This window comes from Anoplopoma fimbria, chromosome 12 (assembly GCF_027596085.1).
Source record: "Anoplopoma fimbria isolate UVic2021 breed Golden Eagle Sablefish chromosome 12, Afim_UVic_2022, whole genome shotgun sequence".
In the NCBI taxonomy this organism is placed as follows: Eukaryota; Metazoa; Chordata; class Actinopteri; order Perciformes; family Anoplopomatidae; genus Anoplopoma; species Anoplopoma fimbria.
In genome coordinates, this window is record NC_072460.1 from 27,301,571 (window position 1) to 27,324,236 (window position 22,666).

Genomic DNA, 22,666 nt, shown 5'->3' on the forward strand with positions numbered 1-22,666 from the left:
GCAGACTGATCAGGAACATAAAAACACCAGGATGGTTCCTCTAAGGGTTCTCCGTCGTCTCTTCTTCTCTTCTCGTGGACATCGTGGACGCTTGTCTCCCGTTGGGTCATGTGACTTCTCTCTTTGCTGGTAACTTTCCTCCGGTTCGCCTCTTGGTCCTCCTGCTGATCCTCCTCCAGCTACCACATGTAGGTCTTTGTGGTGTCGATCTGACTCCCCCCCGCCTCCTCCTCCCGCCTCTCCCCAGCCTCCCTCTGCTCCTCCTCCTCCTTGTCCTCCTTGTCCTTCTCGGCCTCGCTCTCCCACAGCGTGATGAGCGGCGGGTACAGCTCCTTCAGCGGGATGGAGGTGGCGTGCTGCATGTACTTCTTCAGCGAGTGTCCGCAGGACTTGTGCTGCTGCACGCGGCGGCCCATGTAGACCACCAGCAGCGCCATGATGGAAAGTGCGAACATGGAGCCCATGACGGCCGCCAGCGCCACGCTGCTGCGCCGCGACACCACCAGCTCCACCGAGAAACCCGCCTCCTTGGTGGTGACGTTCAGACAGGAGGTGTGGATGGGGGAGGAGGGGGGAGGGGAGGAGCTGAGGGAGGAGGAGTGGGGAGGAGAGGAGTAGACGGTGAGGCAGACGTGGTACTCTGTGGCGGGAAGGAGGTGAGTCAGATTATACTCCTGAACATCCACTGGAACCTGGAGAGAGAGAGCGGGGGGTAAGTTACTATGGACAGACGGAGTGATGACATCACTTCCTGTTTAGCTTATCTGTCTTTCTATAAAAAATGAAAAGTGTTCCTGAGGTTTACTTTTCATATCTAAGACAAACAGCTCCACTACTGAGTCTAGACCCTTTAGACTTTGGAGTCCCTCAGGGTTCAGGTCTGGGTCCTCTTATCTTTTCTCTCTGCAGCAAGTCGCCTGGTTTGTTATTCACACACATGGAGACAGAACTGGTCTCTACTCATCTGGTTCTGGATGAAGTCTGAGCTGCTCTTCCTTCAAAACACGTCACTCAACTACGTCTCAGAGAAGAAGAGCTCACCTTGGCGGTGTAGCTGATCTGAGGGTTGTCGATGTGCACGGTGGCGCTGGTCCAGCGGGTCAGAGGGAGGGGGGCGTCCTGCTGGTTCTGACCAACAGACGAAGGTCTTCCACTGGGAAACAACTTCCATTCCAACACCACCGACTGGGCGTGAACCACCTGCACAGGAAACAGGAAACAACCGTTAATCTGCCGGTTCATGGATCAACAATAGAGAGTGAATGAATTAATAATGAATGTATTATAATAAAACTTATTTAAAACCAAGACAACGATATCATGTGTTTATAAAATACATAGAACAGAGCCGGTACCTTGGCCAGCACCACCAGAGAGGCTGCAGCACCGGACGAGTTCCCCAGCCAGGGCAGCTCTCTGCCGGGTTCACCGCCCCACCGGATCCCCCAGCCGGACCACGAGTCCACGGACCCCCGAGAGTCCACGGACACGGAGACGCTCTTTGTGTCGGCGCCCTCCATGTTCCACGCTACACAGGTATACACACCTGAGAGAGACGGACGCACAGTGAGCTATATTTCTTTATGCATGCATATATATATATATATATATATATATTATATATATATGTTTATATGTATAACCCTGCAGGCGGATTTAATCCAGTTTCTCAGACTGACCTGTGTCCGATGGCTCCGCATGTTCGATCACCAGCGCTCCTGGCTCCGACACGCGATGCTTCTTCTTCTTCCTGCTGCTCAGGCCACGCCCCTCCTCTGATACGATTGGTGCAGCCACTGCCTCCGAGCTCACCTGACCAGGTGACGAGGAAACAGAGAAAAGACTTCAGTCGCAACCTACCCCCTGGTCTAGTCCCCAAATGTAACAATGTGTTCTCAGCACCAACAGAGAGACTGTTCAGAACGGATCTCCTGATTGGAGGAGATATCTGGTAAATGAACTCTGAGCGGTCACACACACACACACACACACACACACACACACACACACACACACACACACACACACACACACACACACACACACACACACACACACACACACACACACACACACACACACACACACACACACACACACAAACACACACACACACACACACACACAAACACACACACACACACACAAACACACACACACTCCGCCCACCTTGTCTCCAGTGGGCGTCACCCAGTAGAACTGGGGGCGGGGTCAGCGTCCGCCCAGCACTCCAGTGTGATTGGCTGCCCAGTGCTAACGTTCATGGTGGGGGAAGGCGTGAGGAGAGATGTGAGGCAGGCAGCTGTTGGCCCCTCCCCTCCGCCGCCGGCCCCACCCCATCCGGCCCCCACCACCTCCTGCAGCTCCCGACCAATCAGGTGAGGGGGGAGGAGGAGCAGAGGGTGATGGAGGACTCCAGCATCTTGAGGTGAGACTGGTTGCCGAGGTGAGGACCCCAGGAGGAGAGACAGTCACACCTCAGGGGGTTCGAGTGGAGAGACACCTCCTCCAGGGACGGGAGGGACGAGAGGAGGTCTCCAGAGAGGAGGCCCAGCTGGTTACTGTGCAGCAGGAGGGTCCGCAGGGAGGACAGCTCACTGAGGGAAGAGGAGACGAGGGGAGAGGAGAGGGAAGGAAACATGGACAGAGGAGGGGAGAAATCAAAGAGAAGAGAGGGAAACAAGGGAATGAGAGAAGGAGAGAGGAAAGGGAATTAAGCAGAGGAAACAAGCAGAAAGTTGCAAAATATGTAAAAGAGAGAAGAAGAAAGAGGTCAATTTTAGACTTTTCAGACAGACAGACAGACAGAGAGACAGAGAGACAGACAGACAGACAGACAGACAGACAGACAGACAGACAGACTGAAGGCCTGTGGGTCGATGTAAGAAAGTCTCGGGTTGCTGCAGATTTCCAGTTTAGCGATTTCTGGAAGATTCTTGAAAGCTGATTGCTCCACCATCAACAAATCCTCCATGTTGTTCAGACTGAAACACAATCAACAGCATTATTATTAATATTAATATTATTATTATTATTATGAATATTATTATGAACATTATTATTAATAATATTATTAGTATTATTAGTATTATTGAAATTATTAAAATTATTAATGTTATTAATGTTATTAATGTTATTAATATTATTAATATTATTAATATTATTATTATTTATACAAAAATATATATCCTTATTATTATTATTATTGTTATTATTATGAATATGAATATTAATAATTAATGGTGTCTTTCCTCATCAAAGATAGTTAACGAGGTAGAAAGGTCTCACTCTGTAACTCCTCCAGTGGACAGAGTTAAACTTTAATCAGATATCAGATCAATAAGTTCTCAGACTCACCTGAGCTCCTCCAGGTGCTGAAGGTTCTGGAAGTCTCCCTGCTGGACTCGGCTGATCGGGTTCCTGTTCAGGTCCAGGAACTTCAGGTTAGGGAGAACGCTCAGAGCGTCCCGAGGAACAGACCTGCAGGAGGACGGAGGTCACATCAGTGTCACAGCGAGAGACGTCACAGGAACTCGAACCGCCGGCGCCGGCGCCTGGACTCACCTGAGCCGGTTGTCATAGAAGGAGAGGCTCTCCAGGTAGTCGAGGCCCATGAAGGCAGCGGAGGGGACGGAGGCCAGACCCATCCCAGCCAGAACCAGGCTGTGGAGGCGTGACAGAGGCAGGAAGTTCTTCTCCTCCAGACCCAGGATGGGGTTCTCCCCAATCATCAGAATCTCCAGGGACGGCAGGGACTCGAACCAGCGGCTGTCGATGGCCACCAGCCGGTTGGAGTTCAGGTGGAGCCTAAAGGACCGAGCAGAGGGCAGAACACCGATTCAGACACCGGTATTCCTTTAGGTGGTTTTTCTCGAAACTGAGGAGGTTCTACTGGTTCTTTAGGGTTCTAGTGTTCATTCAAGTGGGTCTATATGACCTTAAGGTAATCCTTTAAGCTACTGGGGAAAACCGAAGGGTCCTGTAAGAGGCTGGACACTGAGGTGGATCTAAGGGTCCTTCAGGTCATTAGGGTATTTAAGGTGGTTCCTCTGGTCATTGAGGAGGTTCTAGTGGTACTAGAGGTAGTTCTAGTTGTACTTTAGGGGTTCTTTAGAGGGCTCTGGTGTTCATTCAAGTGGTTCTATATGACCTTAAGGTAATCCTTTTAACTACTGGGGACGTTCTAGGGGTCATTGAAGTGGATCTAAAGGTTCTGTGGCTATTAAGGCTCTTTTAGGTGGCTCCTTAGTGGATATTTAGGTAGATTTAATGGTCTTATAGTGGTTCTAAAGGTGATCCTTTGGGCTATTTGGGACATTCCACGGATCCTGTAAGAGGTTCGACACTGAGGTAGATCTAAGGGTTATTTAGCTTTTTATGGTCCTTTGTGTGGTTCCTCTGGTCATTAAGGAGGTTCTAGTGGTACTGAAGTGGTACTAGTGGTGGTTTGATGGGAAATGTATGTGGATTTTATGGTCTTAAAGGGGTTCTATGGTTCACTGAAGAGGTTCTAGGGGTCATGGTTCTAAGGCTATTTAGTTGAGTTCCTTTCGGTGGTACCTGTGGTCACTTAGGTGGGAACCTGGAGGTATTTCTCGTGATCCCTGAGAAGGGTTTGGTGTTCCTTCAGGGGTTCTATGGATCATTTAAATGGTTCTGATGGCCATTTAGGAGGTCCTTTTGGTCATTGAGGAAGTTGTGGAGGTTCTGTACGTGGTACTAGTGCTCCTTTGTGGGGTTTAGGTGGTTTTAATGTTCTTAAAATGGTCCTGATGGTCGTTGAGGAGATTTGAAAGGTTCCCTAAGGTGTTTTTATGGTCACTGTCTAGGGATCATTTTGGTGGCTCTTATGTTCTTTGGGGAGGTTCTACGTGTCCTTTAAATCGTTCTAGTTACCGCAGCAGGTTAGTGAGTCCAGCAAAGGCTTTTGGTCCTATGGAGGAGATGCGGTTGTGGTTCATGTAGAGCTCCTCCAGACTGGACAGGTTCCTCAGACTGAAGTCCTCCAACTCCTCAATGTGGTTCTCCTCCAGGTACAGAGTCACCAACCGGCCCAGAGTGGACAGACCCATAGAGCTCACCTAGACACAGAGACACCGAGGAACACCAGTTCTTTATGGAGGCATCGCTGTTTTATGTTCTAGTGGAGAAGAACTTAGAGTAGAACATTGAAAAGAAAATGAAGGAGCACATGGAGGAAAACACTAAAAAACACATCGGGAGAAAGTGGAGGAGAACATACAGAAGAACGGGAAGGCGAAGTCAGAGGAGAACATGGAGAATGTGGAGAAGAACATGGAGGAGAATGTGGAGGAGAACATGGAGAACATGGAGGAGAACATGGAGGAGAAGGTGCAAGAGAACGTGGAGGAGAACATGGATGAGAACATAGAAGAGAACATGGACGAGAACATGGATGAGAACATGGAGGAGAACATGGAGGAGAAGGTGCAAGAGAACGAGGAGGAGAAGATGGAAGAGAACGTGCAGGAGAACATTGAGGAGGACGTGGAGGAGAGCATTGATGAGAACATGGAGGAGGACAGTGAGGAGACTGAGAGGCGAATATGGAGGAGAACATGGAGCAGAATGTGCAGGAGAACATTGAGGAGAACGTGCAGTAGATTTGTGGTACCTGGGTGAAGTGGTTCTGGGACAGGTCCAGTTCCGTGAGGTTGGTCAAACTCTGCAGTTCCGTGTTGATGGAGGAGATGTTGTTACTCTGCAGCAGCAGAACCTGAGCTCAAACAGAGAGTTTCATTATTATCATTAATACATAGGAAAATTATAATATTAATATTAATTATATTATTATTATTATTATTATTATTATTATTATTATTATTATTATTATCTCTGTGATCGGTCACCTGTGTGTCCGAGGAGACGTTGGCTGGTACTCGGTGCAGGTGGAGCTCGTTGCAGTCCACGGTTTTGGCCTGGTGGTAAACGGACTGTGGCGTGTACCAGGGTCTGGTCTCACACACACACTGCAGAGGACACAGCACAGCGCCACCTACAGGACACACACACACACACACACTCAGCGACCACATCCACCTTAATGTGTCCGTCCGAAGTCTGAAGAACCGCTCCTTACCCTGACTGGCCCCGCCCACTCCAGCACACACTGATGATGTCACCACGCAGAGGAGGAGGGTGAAAAGGACCGCAAATCCCATGGTGCACCGGGAGTGCAGCAGAGAGGAAGTGTTGGTTAAGAGGAGGCGGGTCACATCTACAGCTGGATGGAAACAAACAGGAAGTGATGTCACTAAGAGATGACGATCTCTTTACACAGAATTTATACTTTATCAGTTTATAATCTGAATATTCACATTTTTGGATTAATTTCCAATGACTCAGCATGTCTCCATAGCAACGTAACTAGCTTAGCATTTAGCTTATCTCCCAAAATGTGTCATCCAAAAACTAACTTTATGTGTCAAACACACGTTGTGTTTTTTAATGACTTTGGGGAACATCACATTGATTTACATTCATTTCTTGGAGACCTAATCTAACAACGTGTCCTCATACAACGTTCATAAGATATCTGAAGAAAACGTTACTGCTCATTTTTGTGGCAACTTCTAAGTTTAGACAACAAAACAACTTTAGGAAAATATGGTGGTTTGAGATAAAACAACTACAGAAGTAATGTGACAAATTAAATCAGCGTTGACTTCACCTCCTCCCTGTCTTCAGCAGCCTTTATGTTTCCTGGTTCATGATAACGTGGATCACATACGAGAGCAGCCTGATCCGGACCTAAACCTGAACCTAACTCTACTCTAACCTTAAGCCAAGTCTTCACCTTTAAAATGTAACGACTCATGTTATGCAGATGTCCATTTTGTCCACAAAAAAGACCGACAGTCCCACAATGTGACTGTGTAATCAGATGTATGTCCCCATAAGACTGGAAAACACACACACACTCACACACACACACACACACACACACACACACACACACACACACACACACACACACACACACACACACACACACACACACTCTCAACGAGGCAGGAATCAGGGACACCTTGCCTCTGCTGCCATGGCAACCAGCCAGGAAATTACATAGGAAGAGGGGAGGGATTATATTAATGGCACATTATATATATATATATTTATTTTATTTTATCCATATTTTTTCCCCCCATATAAATTTATATTATAGTGTCCATTCTAAATATTTCTAATAAAAAATGTAATGTGAAGATCCGTCAGTGAAGCAGCAGCTGGCAAGTCAGAGGGAAATAATCTACCTGCTGTTCTCCCCTGATGGAGCGTGCACGTGTCCACCAGCGTGCACGTGTCCACCAGCGTGCACGTGTTCACCAGCGTGCACGTGTTCACCAGCGTTTAGTTTAGCAAACAATGTGTATTCTGTTAACAGGATCTTTGACTCTTTCTCTTTGTTGATGAGTTCAGTAAATGTAAACATGTTTCATCTTCTGAAAGACAAATGGCAGGTTTCTACTTTCCCACTGACCCTGAACGCAGCACAAAGACAGACCAACAAACATGTGAGCCTCCTTCTTCTTGTAAACAGACTGAAGGAGGTTTGTCTGTCTGCTCCTTCATCTGAACACATCTCCTCCTCCTCCTCCTCCTCCTGCTGCTGAGCAGATGGAATATTGATGAGGTGGTATTAATAATTTAACGAGCTGTGAGCGCCTCGTTAAGTGTCCCACTGAAGAGGCTGTGATTGGAGGAGATCTGGTAAATGAACTCTGAGCGGTCACACACACACACACACACACACACACACACACACACACACACACACACACACACACACACACACACACACACACACACACACACACACACACACACACACACACACACACACACACACACACACACAGGTGGGAGGAGACATTCATGTAGAACAAACACACACTAATGAACAGCAGTCAAAGTAAAAACATGCTGGAAGAAGTACTCAGGTCTACTACTGCAGTAAAAGTACTATTACCACAATACTGTAATACTCGAAAAAGTCCTATATTCTAAACCATACCTCAGTAAAAGTACACAAGTATCATCATCTATTGAAAGTACCAAAAGTAAAAGTACTCATTATTCAGGATGACCTATATTATATTTATTGATCATTAATGTGTTGATCACCTTAAAGGTGGAGATCAGAACAACAAGCAGAACTACCTGTCTCTCTCTCTCTCTCTCTGTCTCTCTCTCTCTGTCTCTCTCTCTCTCTGTCTCTCTCTCTCTGTCTCTCTCTCTGTCTCTCTCTCTCTCTCTGTCTCTCTCTCTCTCTCTCTCTCCTGTCTCTCTCTGTCTCTCTATCTCTGTCTACTCTGTCTCTCCTGTCTCTCTCTCTCTCTACCTGTCTCTCTCTACTCTGTCTCTCTCTCTCTCTCTGTCTCTCTCTGTCTCTCTCTCTCTCTCTCTACCTGTCTCTCTCTCTACCTGTCTCTCGTCTCTCTACCTGTCTCTCTATCTGTCTCTCTCTCGCTGTCTCTCTATCTGTCTCTCTCTCTGTCTCTCTCTCTCTCTACCTGTCTCTCTCTCTACCTGTCTCTCTCTCTAGCTGTCTCTCTCTCTACCTGTCTCTCTCTCTACCTGTCTCTCTGGATGGTCTGTCTTTTCATTCCTCTTTAAACTTGTCTGATGACTTTTATTATATTAATGAAATCATAATCTCTCCCTCATAAGTCCCTCCTGTTTCCTCTGTGCTCTGATTGGATAGAGTCCATGCGCTCTGATTGGATGCTGCTCAGACTCGTTTCCCAGGTGACCCGATTGCAACGTTTAGTTTTGGACTACAACAGAAATGTGTGTTAACATCTGAGTCGTCCATCATCATGGTAACCAGGTGAGAGTCACCTGAGAAGAGAGGTGAGGAGGTGAGGAGGTGAGGAAGAGGAGACGTTACATAAGGCAGAGAGGTGGTTGCCGTGGAAACCTCTCGATGTGAAACAAACTCTGCTGAGCTGAAGAAACTCAGTGACCCACTTTCATCAAGAGTTTCACATTTATTATATTCATATATTAATATATAAAAACTCCACTGATCTCATGCTGCCTCCACGGAAACAGGAGAGGGAGAGGAGACAAGGAGACAAGGAAAGGAGACAATAAGAGGAGACAAGAGAGGAGACAAGAGAGGAGACAAGAGAGGAGACAAGAGAGGAGACAAGAGAGGAAACAAGAGAGGAGACAAGAGAGGAGACAAGGAGATGAGACAAGGGGAGGAGACTAGGAGAGGAAACAAGGAGAGGATACAAGGAAACGAGACAGGACAGGAGAGGTAACAAGAGAGGAAACAGAACGTATACCACCGGCCCCAAAACTTAAACAACTATCCCGAAGTTTAAAAAAACCAAAACTAAAAACTACTAAATCTGAAACCACTATCTTAAAACTGAAACCACTAGCTTACACCTGAAACCACTAGCTTACACCTGAAACCACTAGCTTAAAACTAAAACCACTAGCTTAGATCTGAAACCACTAGCTTAAAACTGAAACCACTAGCTTACACCTGAAACCACTAGCTTAAAACTAAAACCACTATCTTAGATCTGAAACCACTAGCTTAAAACTAAAACCACTATCTTAGATCTGAAACCACTAGCTTACACCTGAAACCACTAGCTTAAAACTAAAACCACTAGCTTAGATCTGAAACCACTAGCTTAAAACTGAAACCACTAGCTTACACCTGAAACCACTAGCTTAAAACTAAAACCACTAGCTTAGATCTGAAACCACTAGCTTAAAACTGAAACCACTAGCTTAAAACTAAAACCACTAGCTTAGATCTGAAACCACTAGCTTAAACCTGAAACCACTAGCTTAAAACTGAAACCACTAGCTTAAATCTGAAACCACTATCTTAGATCTGAAACCACTAGCTTAAAACTGAAACCACTAGCTTACATCTGAAACCACTAGCTTACATCTGAAACCACTAGCTTACAACTGAAACCACTAGCTTAAAACTAAAACCACTAGCTTATATCTGAAACCACTAGCTTACACCTGAAACCACTAGCTTACACCTGAAACCACTAGCTTACACCTGAAACCACTAGCTTAGCTGTGTGGCAGATGGATACAGTCGTTCATCAAGAAATAGTTCTTCTCACAATGTTTTATCAGAACAATCAAACAACATCAAACATGTTGATCAGTTAGTGATGGACGGAGCCACGCTAGCTGTTTCCCCCCGCTTCCAGTCTTTATGCTAAGCTAACCACATTCTGACTCCGGCTCTGTACCGAACACACAAAAACATACGACCGAAATGTATAACTGTTCCTTTAATGCTGTTAACTTTATTCATATCTCATTAATAATATTATTAATATTATTCTTACTGACTAATAGCAATACTATGAATAATATTAATATAATTAATATTGTTATAATTATTATTATTAATATTAGTCCAAATAATATTAATATTGATCATAATATTAATATGAATATTAATGTTCATTGTATTCGTTTTATTATTGTTGTTCAGCTGATATTGTTTTTCTTAAAGTTACAGAGAGAAGATCAAATCATGTTTCTGCATCATAGTCCTCTGTGATACTGGTGATACCTGTGATGATACCTGGATGATACTGGTGATACCTGTGATACTGTGATACTGGTGATACCTGTGATACTGGTGATACCTGTGATACTGGTGATACTGGTGATACCTGTGATACTGGTGATACCTGTGATACTGGTGATACTGGTGATACTGGTGATACTGGTGATACCTGTGATACTGGTGATACCTGGTGATACCTGGGTGATACCTGTGATACCTGGTGATACCTGTGATACCTGATACCTGTGATACTGGTGATACCTGTGATACTGTGATACTGGTGATACCTGTGATACTGGTGATACTGGTGATACCTGTGATACTGGTGATACTGGTGATACCTGTGATACTGGTGATACCTGTGATACTGGTGATACCTGTGATACTGGTGATACCTGTGATACTGGTGATACCTGTGATACTGGTGATACCTGTGATACTGGTGATACTGGTGATACCTGTGATACCTGATACTGGTGATACCTGTGATACTGGTCTGTCTTGTACTGGTATCAGACCAGTACAAGACAGCAGTGTCATCATGAATTAACTTTATAGACCTGAAATATTAAATATTAACTATGAATTCAATATGAACAACTTCATTGTTGGCAGACCAAACACATGGTGTCATAACCATCCTCAACATGAATAAACACAGAGTTCATTTCAGCTGGATGGTGCGTTTAGGGACAGTCGTACAGGAGGCGACTCACACTATTCTACCAGCAGCTCACAGAGACCTGGAGGCGTTTCAGAACCGCAGGTTTAACATGAGTATTGATTTCATTGTTGTTATTATTATTATTATTATTATTATTATTATTATTATTATTATTATTATTATCATTATTATTATGGTTAATAACATCAGTAATAATCCCGTCCATCTTCTCACCTTGCTCCTCCTGCTCAGCCTCCGATCCGCAGCGGGACCTCCGACAGGCCGGCAGAGTCCGAGGAGACGACCGGTCCGGAGGGTTCTGAGGGTTCTGAGGGTTCTGGAGGGTTCTGAGGGTTCTGTGGGTTCCGGAGGGTTCTGAGGGTTCTGAGGGTTCTGGTTTAGTGGATCAGATGAGTCCCGCTGCCGCTGCTTTTATCTGAAGCCCCCCCCCCTGTCCTCTGTCAGGTCCGCAGCATGTCGGGATCAGCCAATGGGCTTTATAGGCCACCGGGTGATGGACCAATCACAGCCCGGATGCTGCGCAGGGTAACATGACGTAATGCTCCAGATTCTCCTCATGACAGAGTCTGTGTTCTCTCAGAACCACAGCAGGCCTCAACTGGAGAACTGTAATATATTATATAGTATATATTATATATTATATATATATATATATATATATATATATATATATATATATTATATATATATATATATATATATATATATAATATATATATATATATATATATATATATATATATATATATATATAATATATATATATATATATGTATATATAATATATATATATATATATATATATATATATATATATATTATATATATATATATATATATATATATATATATATATATATAAATATATTATATATTATATATATATAATATATATAATATATATATATATAAATATAACATATTTATATATATATAATATATAACATATATTATATATATTATATATAAATATATACATATATAATATATATAATAACTGGATAAGCGGTTACAGAAGATGGATGGATGGATTATATATATATATTATATATAAATATATTATATGTGATATATATAAATATATTATATATATGTATATATTATATATAAATTTATATATTTATATATTATATATATATATATATATATAAATATATTAGATATAAATATATTGTATTTAAATATATATATTATATATATGTGTATGTATATATGTATATAAATATATATAAAACCTAAAAACTGAAAATCTTTACATTTTTAAATTGTAAAAACTAAAACTATATAACTTTCAGAAAAAAATGAAATTCATATTTATTTCATCATATTTTCTGTTTTTTTTAAATAAATAACAACGTTGACTAGAAATGTGTTTTTCTTTAAATGTTCAATATTTTGAACAGTTTGGTTTGACGGTGAATCAGTGAATCTATCAACATAAATAATAGAAACCAGCTGATTTACTGACTGATGATGACATCATCGTGTTGATCAAAATAAATACATTTTGTTTTCAAACTGCAAAGAACGAAGAAAGAATCAATAACCAGAGAGCAGCTATGACATCATCAGTGATGTCACAGTGATGTCACAGTGGTCCAGTAAGTCTTCAGTCTGAGTCGGCATTTCTGTACGAGTGATGAAGACGAGGATGACCACACTGAGGTCATCAGAGGGAAGGAGTGAAGATGAAGAGGAAGAAGAGGAAGAAGAAGAAGAAGAAGAAGAAGAGGAAGAAGGAGAAGATGAAGAAGAAGAAGAAGAAGAAGGAGAGAAGAAGAAGGAAGAAGAAGAAGAAGAAGATGAAGAAGAAGAGAAGAAGATGAAGATGAAGAGGAGAAGAAGAAGAAGAAGGAGAAGAAGAGTATCCAGGAAGCAGTTTTAGAACTTTATTCTTCTTCACTTCTCTGAGAGAGACTCTACTGAGCATGTGCAGTAGAAACGTTTTTATCAACATCAATGAGTGACTCCCACAATGCAACGCTGTGTTTTCTGTCCATGTGTCAGCTGCAGCCACACACACACACACACACACACACACACACACACACACACACACACACACACACACACACACACACACACACACACACACACACACACACACACACACACACACACACACACACACACACACACACACACACACACACACACACACACACACACACACACACACACACGTGTTAATCCAAACTAAGCTGGATTTCTGAGGCAGCAGGATTGTTTTCACACAGCAGGAGTTTTATTATTATAAATCAGATTTAGATTTTTAAATATTGTTTATCAGAGTTAAATATAATAAATAAATGTTCTAACCAATAATACAAAACAATTAAATTCATTACAGAATTATAGTTTATCAAAACAATTAAATTCCATTACAGATTGGCTTATAGGTTTAAATCCTATGATTAGAGTGAAGTTTCATAAAACAGTGAGACTGAACGGTGCGTTCAGGGGAACCCTGAGGAGAGAAAGTTTGTTGTTGTAGTTTTCTTTGTTTCCAGCAGATGGAGCTGAAGATCAGCTGACTCACCTCAGACTGTAAACACTGATCCATCTGATCCATGACAACGATTAAAGATCTGATCAGAGGAGGTCCATCGTGTTGAGATGTGTGTGTGTGTGTGTGTGTGTGTGTAGTGTGTGTGTGTGTGTGTATGTGTGTGTGTGTGTGTGTATGTGTGTAGTTGTGTGTGTGTATGTCTGTGTAGTTGTGTGTGTGTGTGTGTGTGTGTGTGTAGTTGTGTATGTGTGTGTGTGTTGTGTGTGTGTAGTGTGTGTGTGTGTGTGTGTGTGTGTGTATGTGTGTGTGTGTGTGTATGTGTGTATGTATGTGTGTGTGTGTGTGTGTATGTAGTTGTGTGTGTGTGTATGTGTGTAGTTGTGTGTGTGTGTGTGTGTGTGTGTGTGTGTGTGTGTGTGTGTGTGTAGTTGTGTGTGTGTGTGTGTGTATGTGTGTGTGTGTGTGTGTGTGTATATGTGTGTGTGTGTGTGTTGTAGGAATCATCTTCAGAACTGAATTCTTGTCCATAAAAAATATCTTTTATTTTCCAGTAAATGACACGTGGAACACGTAGAACTCTGTCTCAAAAAATAAAAGCAGGCCCCGCCCCTTTACATCAATAAACCCCTCGGCCAATCACAGGCGTGGAGGGGCGGAGCCAAGCTGGATCTGACAGCGACGATAGGCCACAGAAACACGACGTCATCAAGACTATTAAAGATTATATGTAGAATCAATGTACAGAAACATCTCATAGAAAAGAGTAAGAAGATATAGCTCTTATCAGGACCTCATCCTGCTGCAAAGGATCATGGGACATGAACGGAGTACACAGCCAAAAGTATGTGGTCGGCCCGACAAACAGTAAACGGATCAATAAGGTGTGTTTCCTGTTTACACTCAGAAACAAACAAAGGGTTAATGATTGTTTATCTCTTATAGTGTTCTGACCAATCAGAGCTCTGTGAATTGAATAACGGTAAACATAAACAACAACAACTCTCTGATCAATGTGTTTGATTAGTTCAAAGGCCTCCACATACTTTTGGCCTCCGACATGAAACAAAATAATGTGCCACCTTAACAGAGTACTACTGCACTGTAGTATTAGTACTTTACTGTAGTAACAGAGTACTACTACACTGTAGTATTAGTACTTTACTGTAGTAACAGTACTACTGCACTGTAGTATTAGTACTTTACTGTAGTAACAGAGTACTACTGCACTGTAGTATTAGTACTTTACTGTAGTAACAGTACTACTACACTGTAGTATTAGTACTTTACTGTAGTAACAGTACTACTGCACTGTAGTATTAGTACTTTACTGTAGTAACAGTACTACTGCACTGTAGTATTAGTACTTTACTGTAGTAACAGTACTACTGCACTGTAGTATTAGTACTTTACTGTAGTAACAGAGTACTACTGCACTGTAGTATTAGTACTTTACTGTAGTAACAGAGTACTACTGCACTGTAGTATTAGTACTTTACTGTAGTAACAGTACTACTGCACTGTAGTATTAGTACTTTACTGTAGTAACAGAGTACTACTGCACTGTAGTATTAGTACTTTACTGTAGTAACAGAGTACTACTGCACTGTAGTATTAGTACTTTACTGTAGTAACAGAGTACTACTGCACTGTAGTATTAGTACTTTACTGTAGTAACAGAGTACTACTGCACTGTGGTATTAGTACTTTACTGTAGTACTACACTGTAGTATTAGTACTACTGCACTGTAGTATTAGTACTTTACTGTAGTAACAGAGTACTACTGCACTGTAGTATTAGTACTTTACTGTAGTAACAGAGTACTACTGCACTGTGGTATTAGTACTTTACTGTAGTAACAGAGTACTACTGCACTGTAGTATTAGTACTTTACTGTGGTACAGAGTACTACTGTAGTATTAGTACACTGTAGTAACAGAGTACTACTGCACTGTAGTATTAGTACTTTACTGTAGTAACAGAGTACTACTGCACTGTGGTATTAGTACTTTCATGTTTCCTGATAGGAAACATTAAACATTGTTTTGTTTCTACATTAAAGGGGCACATCATTTTTACCTCCATTAAACGTTAAACATTACCCAGAATGCAAAGCTGTGCTGATCAATATAAAAACATTCTTCATGTTGTGCTGGTGACAGAAACACGACGGCCAATCAGAGAGGCAGAAACAATCTCTGACAGGATGAAAAGAATCACATGATGACTGCAGGTCGGTCACATGACAGGAAATGACCAAACGTGTGAAGTAAAGCCCCAAAAACTCTCGGTTTTTTTCTTGTAAATTCACGACTTTAATCTCGTTTTTCCTCTGAATGTCACACGCCGTCGTAGAGAAACGTTATCTCGACGTTGAAAAGACGTCGGACTGAAAACCTTCGTCCAAAGTTCATCTTTTCTCTAAATGGCTTATTTTCTTCTTCACCAGAACTCTTTAAGGCTTCGTCTCTCTGTAGAAAAATAGAGTCATGCTGTAAAAGGAGAGAACAGTCAAACAAATGGCTTAGTGCTGCGTTCATGGCACCGCCGAGGCTGGGAGATCTCACCGCCAGGAACTGATCTGAGGCTGAACATTGTCTTTATATTACGAATATTTAATGTCTAGTTCTGATCTGGACCAGCTGGATGTGATTATCTTTATTATATAATAATAATAATATATATATCTATATATATATATAAGAAGAAGAAATGAACTGTAAATATCGATTGTAGAAGAGTTTGATTATTGATCAGTAAATATTGATTAGAGGTTTAAACAGGGATTAGATCAGCTGATGTTCCAGCAGTACTAACTCCGACTAACCTTCTGTTTCTGTGTGAAGTCTGAAGAACAGCTCTGATAAAGTTAACTCCAGCTTGTTCCAGAATGCTTTTATTGTGAAACACCTGACAATGAAACAGGAAGCTGTTCCAGTTTAAATCTTAAAGCAGCTGATCTCTTTGAAGTAACACGTTCACATTTACTCTGTAAAACCGAAAATCAGCTTCACTCAGTTCCTGAGCGGTCCAGCTGAGTGTGTGTGTGTGTGTGTGTGTGTGTGTGTGTGTGTGTGTGTGTGTGTGTGTGTGTGTGTGTGTACGTGTGTGTGTGTGTGTGTGTGTGTGTGTGTGTGTGTGTGTGTGTGTGTGTGTGTGTGTGTGTGTGTGTGTGTGTGTGTGTGTGTACGTGTGTGTGTGTGTGTGTGTGTGTGTGTGTGTCTGTGTGTGTCTGCAGCTCTGCGGTCACATAGAAGCGTAGCAACACGTTAACAGCGTCATCACAGGAGGAGGAGCTTCAGATGCTCCGCAGCAGCAGCAACAACAACAACAACAACAACAACAACCTGCAGGTCAGCAACAACAGTCGGGTCAGGTTACCGTGGCAACCGCAGAGCTCAGCTAGCATCAGAAACAACAACAACAACAACAACAACAGTCTTCAGAAGAGTCTCTGTTCGGTAGAAATCTACAGCTGATGTTTCTGATCGTTTCCTCTGACGATGACGTCACCACAAGTTAAAAAAACCTCCAATCAGCTGTCAGGACGGCTCGTTGCCGGTCAACCAAACAGATGCTAATGAAGCTAGCGTTTACAAGCTCCACCTACTCGTTGCTCCTGGAGCTTTTGACCACATCTGGTGGTCTTCCTCAGAGCAGGGAGCTCTGAATGAAGCCCTGAGGAGCGTTAACAGTCAGATGATTGTTCCTGATGTCACCGTGGAGAAGCTGCTGTTACAATCTGTGGAACAAAAGGAGCCCTAGCGCCACCTAGTGGTGAACCGAGTGAGGCCGTCTGCAGGTCTCCAGGTCTTCAGGTCGCTCCGAATGTGAAGCATCGCTCTTTTGTAAAACTTGTGGCAACATCACAGCAGAGAACAAGGACACGAGTCCGAGGCGTTCAGGGACACCCCGAGAAATAAACATCCATCAAAGATCGACGGAACGTCTGGAATTAAAATAAGTCATTTATCATTTATCAATAAAACAAAGTCTCTGAAGGAATGTGATAAACCTCTTTTAGAAAATAGACAATCTGTCACACAGACTCTGATGGAGAAAGAACGTGGCTTCATCATCATCATCCCTCCTCTGTGATTGGTCGGTTCAAAAACGATGCTGAGGACTTCGGTCCAATAACAGGCCATGCATAACTGGAGAAAGGCGTGGCCTTTAAAAAGCGGCCAATGACAGCGAAGCAAAAAACAGTTTAAACTGCCCTTAAAAAGTCCCAACAGGAATAAAAGTCATCTGATCGTAGCCAATCAGGAGCCGCGATAACGAGGAGCGTTCAAAGACCTGCAGCTGAAAACAGGAAACAGAAATAAATAAGCACTTCTTTATAAAACAGACGATAAATGAGCAAAAAGCCCCAAAAAGAAGATTAGAGAGGTCCCCTCATGAATATTAATGAGGTTCAGGTCAAACAGCAGGAGTTCAATAATCCTGATCAGGACAGGAAACTCTTCTCCCTGATCAATAATCCAGTGATCTGTTTACAAACATCCGTTAAAAACGACTCTTCGTTGTTTCGGTTCCAGAGAAGAAGAAAAGAGTCTTCTGGTTTCTGTCGACGTCTCACGATGCGTTCAGGTTCCAGAGAAGCCTCCTGTTTTTCCAGGACTCCGGTCCACGGTGTCGGAGGAAGAAGCTCTCGGCTCCTTTAACGTCTCCAAAGTTCACCACGACGATCCACCAATCAAAGGTCCCGTTCACCAACAGGTCTCTGCTGGTTCCTGGTTGGAGTGGAGACCTTCAGAGTCGGTCCAGATCCAGATGTCCTCTGACCCTCCTGGGGGTGAGGCCGGCTCGGTGCCCAGCGAGGAGCTGTGTGAGGCTTTGGGGGGGGTCTCAGGGTTTCTGTGGTCCGGGGGACAGGACCACGGGGGTGGAGAGACCGTCCACGCTCAGAGCCGGGATGTGGATCTGATTACTGCCGTTGGAGGGGAACTGGAGAGACAGGAACACACGCTTCATAACGCTGTGATGTTATAACAGACTCATGGACATTTACTGACGGTTCCTGAACACAACACAGACAGAGCCTCACTGATGTCACATCCTGTTGGTCTGAGATGAATCTGGTTAAAGTAAACGGTTTATTTGTGGTGAAATATGAAATGTTAGTTTTGGCTGCTTTGTCTGATAGAACCGTTCGTCACACATGATGTGTTCAAGGACCGTTGAGGAGCATTAAAGCAGCTTTAATCCTAAATGTCACAGATGTAGAGTTCAGTGATCAGAATATAATCTGCTTTAATCTGTTTCATAAAGCTCTCTGAAAACTGAACTCATGATATACACGTATATACGTATATATACATATACGTATATATACGTATATATATATATATCATAATTATTTATTAGTGTTTGTAGACTAGACTCATGTTAAAACAACAACACTGTCATGTGATGTTTGTTTACTGTGGACTGACTGGTGTTTGAATGAATGTTGATTTATTTCTTCTTATCACTAAATAAATATAAACTGATAATCAGATATGTTGTATTTCTCATCTGAACCAGAAGGTGGCGACAGAGAGCCTCAACAACCAAACACATTAATCTTCATTCAGCCAGACGATCAATAATTAATATTTAATTTAATTAATATTATTTTATTGTTCTGTTGGTTTTTTAACCAAAACCAACAGAACTCAACCGTTAATAACCAATATCAGAAAACAGATGGAGAACAAAGTGAGCCAGAACCCTGTGACTCACTGTGTGTGTGTTACTGTGTGTGTGTTTACTGTGTGTGTGTTACTGTGTGTGTGTGTGTGTTATCTGTGTGTGTGACTGTGTGTGTGTTACTGTGTGTGTGTGTGTGTGTGTTTACTGTGTGTGTGTGTTACTGTGTGCGTGAGTGTGTTACTGTGTGTGTGTGTGTGTGTGACTGTGTGTCACTGTGTGTGTGTGTTGTAAAGGATACATGAGTTCAGAATAAATGTTGTGTTGAGTCACATGAAAACAAAAGTCTCCTGTTTCTCTCTGAATGTGAGCTGAATTGATCACATGACCCAGAACAGAACAGCTGATCTCAGCGGCTGTCGGCTCGGTCTATTACCTGGAAGGAGAGTTTGGCCGGAGAGCGAGGAGCGATGGGACTCAGAGTGCTCCAGAAGTGGATCGTGGAGGGAAGAGGACTGGGAGTGAGCAGGACCGGAGTCTGGAACACACACAGGGAGTCATTAGGACACACACACACACACACACACACACACACACACACACACACACACACACACACACACACACACACACACACACACACACACACACACACACACACACACACACACACACACACACACACACACACACACACACACACACACACACACACACTACCAGAGAGTGGGAGGTGATGACGGTGGGGGTCAGCGTGTTGGTTGCTGATCCAGGAGCCAGCAGACTGTTAAGCTGCATTCACCTGCAGAGGAAACAGGAAGTGATGTCACACCTGAGACAGCTCAATCTGTAACAACGGTTCAACAGTCAGGAGAGCGGTTCAGTGCAGACCTTATCCAGGGAGAGGCCGGGGGGGAGGGAGGGGGAGGAGGGCAGCTCCAGGCCCCGAGGCTTCTTCGGTTTGGGAGGAACGGCGTCCGAGGTCCCAGCAGGAGTCACCGCTGAGGAGGAGGAGGTCATCGGGGGGGCGGAGGGATCTGACACAGAGACAGGAAACTGTTAAAACAGGAAGTGATCTCAACTCTGGGAGTTTGTTAGGGAGGGACGTCCTGATCCTGATCCTGAATCTGATCCTGAATCAACCATTTAAATCTCTTTATACTTTGTCTGAGAAGTTCTGTAATAATAAAGTTTATCTTTACTGTCTGTGACACATTGGCACCACTAATGTATTTATATATTATCATATCATGAGGACGCTGTGTTTAGAGCTATTTATTAACGTTAATAAACTATTAATAAACATTAATAAACGTTAATAAACGTTTATTAAACGTTATTAAACGTTATTAAACGTTTATTAAACGTTAATAAACTATTAATAAACGTTAATAATAGTTAATTAAACGTTAATAAACGTTAAAACGTTAAACGTAAAACGTTAAAACGTTACACGTTATTAAACGTTAATAAATGAGCGTCTCCGTTCTTCCTCTGACGTCAGCGACAATCTGAAAATGGCCGCCGCATCCTGCAGAAGCTGCTCAGTAAAAACACCTGTAGGCGTGTCCATGCAGGGAGGGGGCGGGCACTCCACGACGTTGAGGGGGGGCTCTGGTTCTCCGGAGCCACAGATCAGCTGAGGGACCTGGAAGAGGAGCAGAGAGACGTCATGAGTCATCAGTCTGAACCACTCAGCAGAAACCTGGACTTCTCTCCTCCTCTCACCTCCTCCACCCGTCTCTCCTCCAGAGACACAATCTCCAGCAGCTCCTCCTCCGACGGCAGGTTCTCCTCCTTGATGACGATGGGGGGGGAGCCGTGATGGCCGCCGCCTGCTGCTGGTTGGGAGGAGGGTTGATGATGACGAAGACAGGCGGGGGGTGAGTCAGGTGAGGAGCGGTGTGGGGGTGAGGGGGGAAGCTGGTCGGGTTGGTGACCCCCCCGCAGTCCTCCTGCATCGGCACCGAGTCCTGTGCCCCCCCGACAGGACCGAGGGAGATGAGGGAGGTCGGGTCGCCCACGCTGGTGAGAAAAATCTGAGGAGGCTCGTTTAGAGGAGGAGCAGGAGGATTCTGGGGGAGAGAGAGAGAAACCAGTTTACCACCAGTCTGTACCTGGGAGAACAAGCAGGGGGCGGGGCCTCACACTCACCTGTGATTGGCTGGTGGTGCTGGCTGGTATCTGGGGGCTGAGAGCGGGAGTCACACAGGGAGACGGGTGAGTCACGATCACCTGGAGGGAGGAGTCAACAGATCCTCCTACTGACGGGGAGGACGTAGACTCTGATAGTACACAGACCTGAGGAGGAGGAGGAGGAGGAGCAGGAGAGAGAGGGCAACAGTTAGCGTACATGTCTGGGGCTTTTATTGTGAAAGGTTTTTGTCAATGTTGAAAGGAGTAATAAAGTTTTCTGTCTTTGATCAGACTTCTCTGCTCCTCACAATGAGGATTGGTTGAAATAAACCCATTGACCTCTGACCCCGTCCTCCTCTCACCTCTCTGGCCATGCGGTCGGCCTTGGAGGCGGCGTCCTGCTGCAGCAGCAGCTCTGTTTTGATTGGCCGTGGGTTGGGCGGGGCCTGCAGTGATTGGATGGTGAAGGTGGAGTAGAGGCCGGACTTCATGTAGTCGTTACGGGAACTCTTCTGGGAGCCGCTGGGTGACGAGTGCTGAGAACACAAACAATCAATGAGTCAGATCAATCAAATCAATACGGAATCAATAGTGTGTTCTGATCCCAAAGAAAGGAGGAGGGTACCTGGGGAAGGCCCTTTGACGGACAGGGGGAGGCCACGCCCCCCAGGCCTTTTGATTGGCCGTTGGGGTCTGCGGGGTCGCTCCTCTGGACCTCGTCTCCGTTCCGTATCCCATCATGCAGCGGGGCGTCGGGCTGACTCACAAACTTATACACAAACTTCTGACCGCTCACCTTCTTTATGATGTTCTGTCACGGATACACAAATAAAAGTACTTTAACTTCTACTATAAGAGTACTAACATGTCCTAGTGTCATCAGTAGTATCATGGTATTAGTGGTAGTACAGTAGTATCTTGTCGTAGTAGTATCAGAAGTACCTTGTCGTAGTACTACAGTAGTACCTTGTCGTAGTACTACAGTAGTACCTTGTCGTAGTAGTACCTTGTCGTAGTACTACAGTAGTACCTTGTCGTAGTAGTACCTTGTCGTAGTACTACAGCAGTACCTTGTCGTAGTACTACAGCAGTACCTTGTCGTAGTACTACAGTAGTACC

At 43.7% G+C, this 22,666-nt stretch overlaps 2 protein-coding genes across 2 annotated transcripts in view; both read right to left on the reverse strand.

The window, feature by feature from the left end:
* si:ch211-180f4.1 (uncharacterized protein LOC100144405 homolog) lies at positions 1 to 17,616 on the reverse strand. The gene is given in 19 exon segments (XM_054609508.1): positions 1 to 692; positions 1,042 to 1,200; positions 1,356 to 1,546; positions 1,680 to 1,812; positions 2,170 to 2,207; positions 2,210 to 2,271; positions 2,273 to 2,310; positions 2,313 to 2,387; positions 2,390 to 2,597; positions 2,859 to 2,984; positions 3,358 to 3,480; positions 3,565 to 3,807; positions 4,897 to 5,081; positions 5,636 to 5,737; positions 5,871 to 6,016; positions 6,101 to 6,244; positions 10,621 to 11,091; positions 11,484 to 11,605; positions 17,549 to 17,616. Coding segments are annotated over 19 exon segments (3,147 nt in total). The 3' UTR covers positions 1 to 179.
* elk1 (ETS transcription factor ELK1) overlaps positions 15,780 to 22,666 on the reverse strand; it is a 14,355-nt gene continuing 7,468 nt past the window's right edge. Inside the window, 11 exon segments of the mRNA XM_054609934.1 lie at positions 15,780 to 18,727; positions 19,848 to 19,949; positions 20,132 to 20,201; positions 20,203 to 20,213; positions 20,303 to 20,448; positions 20,969 to 21,059; positions 21,140 to 21,228; positions 21,231 to 21,486; positions 21,566 to 21,712; positions 21,910 to 22,083; positions 22,173 to 22,358. Of these exon segments, the coding sequence (XP_054465909.1) occupies positions 18,629 to 18,727; positions 19,848 to 19,949; positions 20,132 to 20,201; positions 20,203 to 20,213; positions 20,303 to 20,448; positions 20,969 to 21,059; positions 21,140 to 21,228; positions 21,231 to 21,486; positions 21,566 to 21,712; positions 21,910 to 22,083; positions 22,173 to 22,358 (1,371 nt within the window). The 3' untranslated portion in view covers positions 15,780 to 18,628.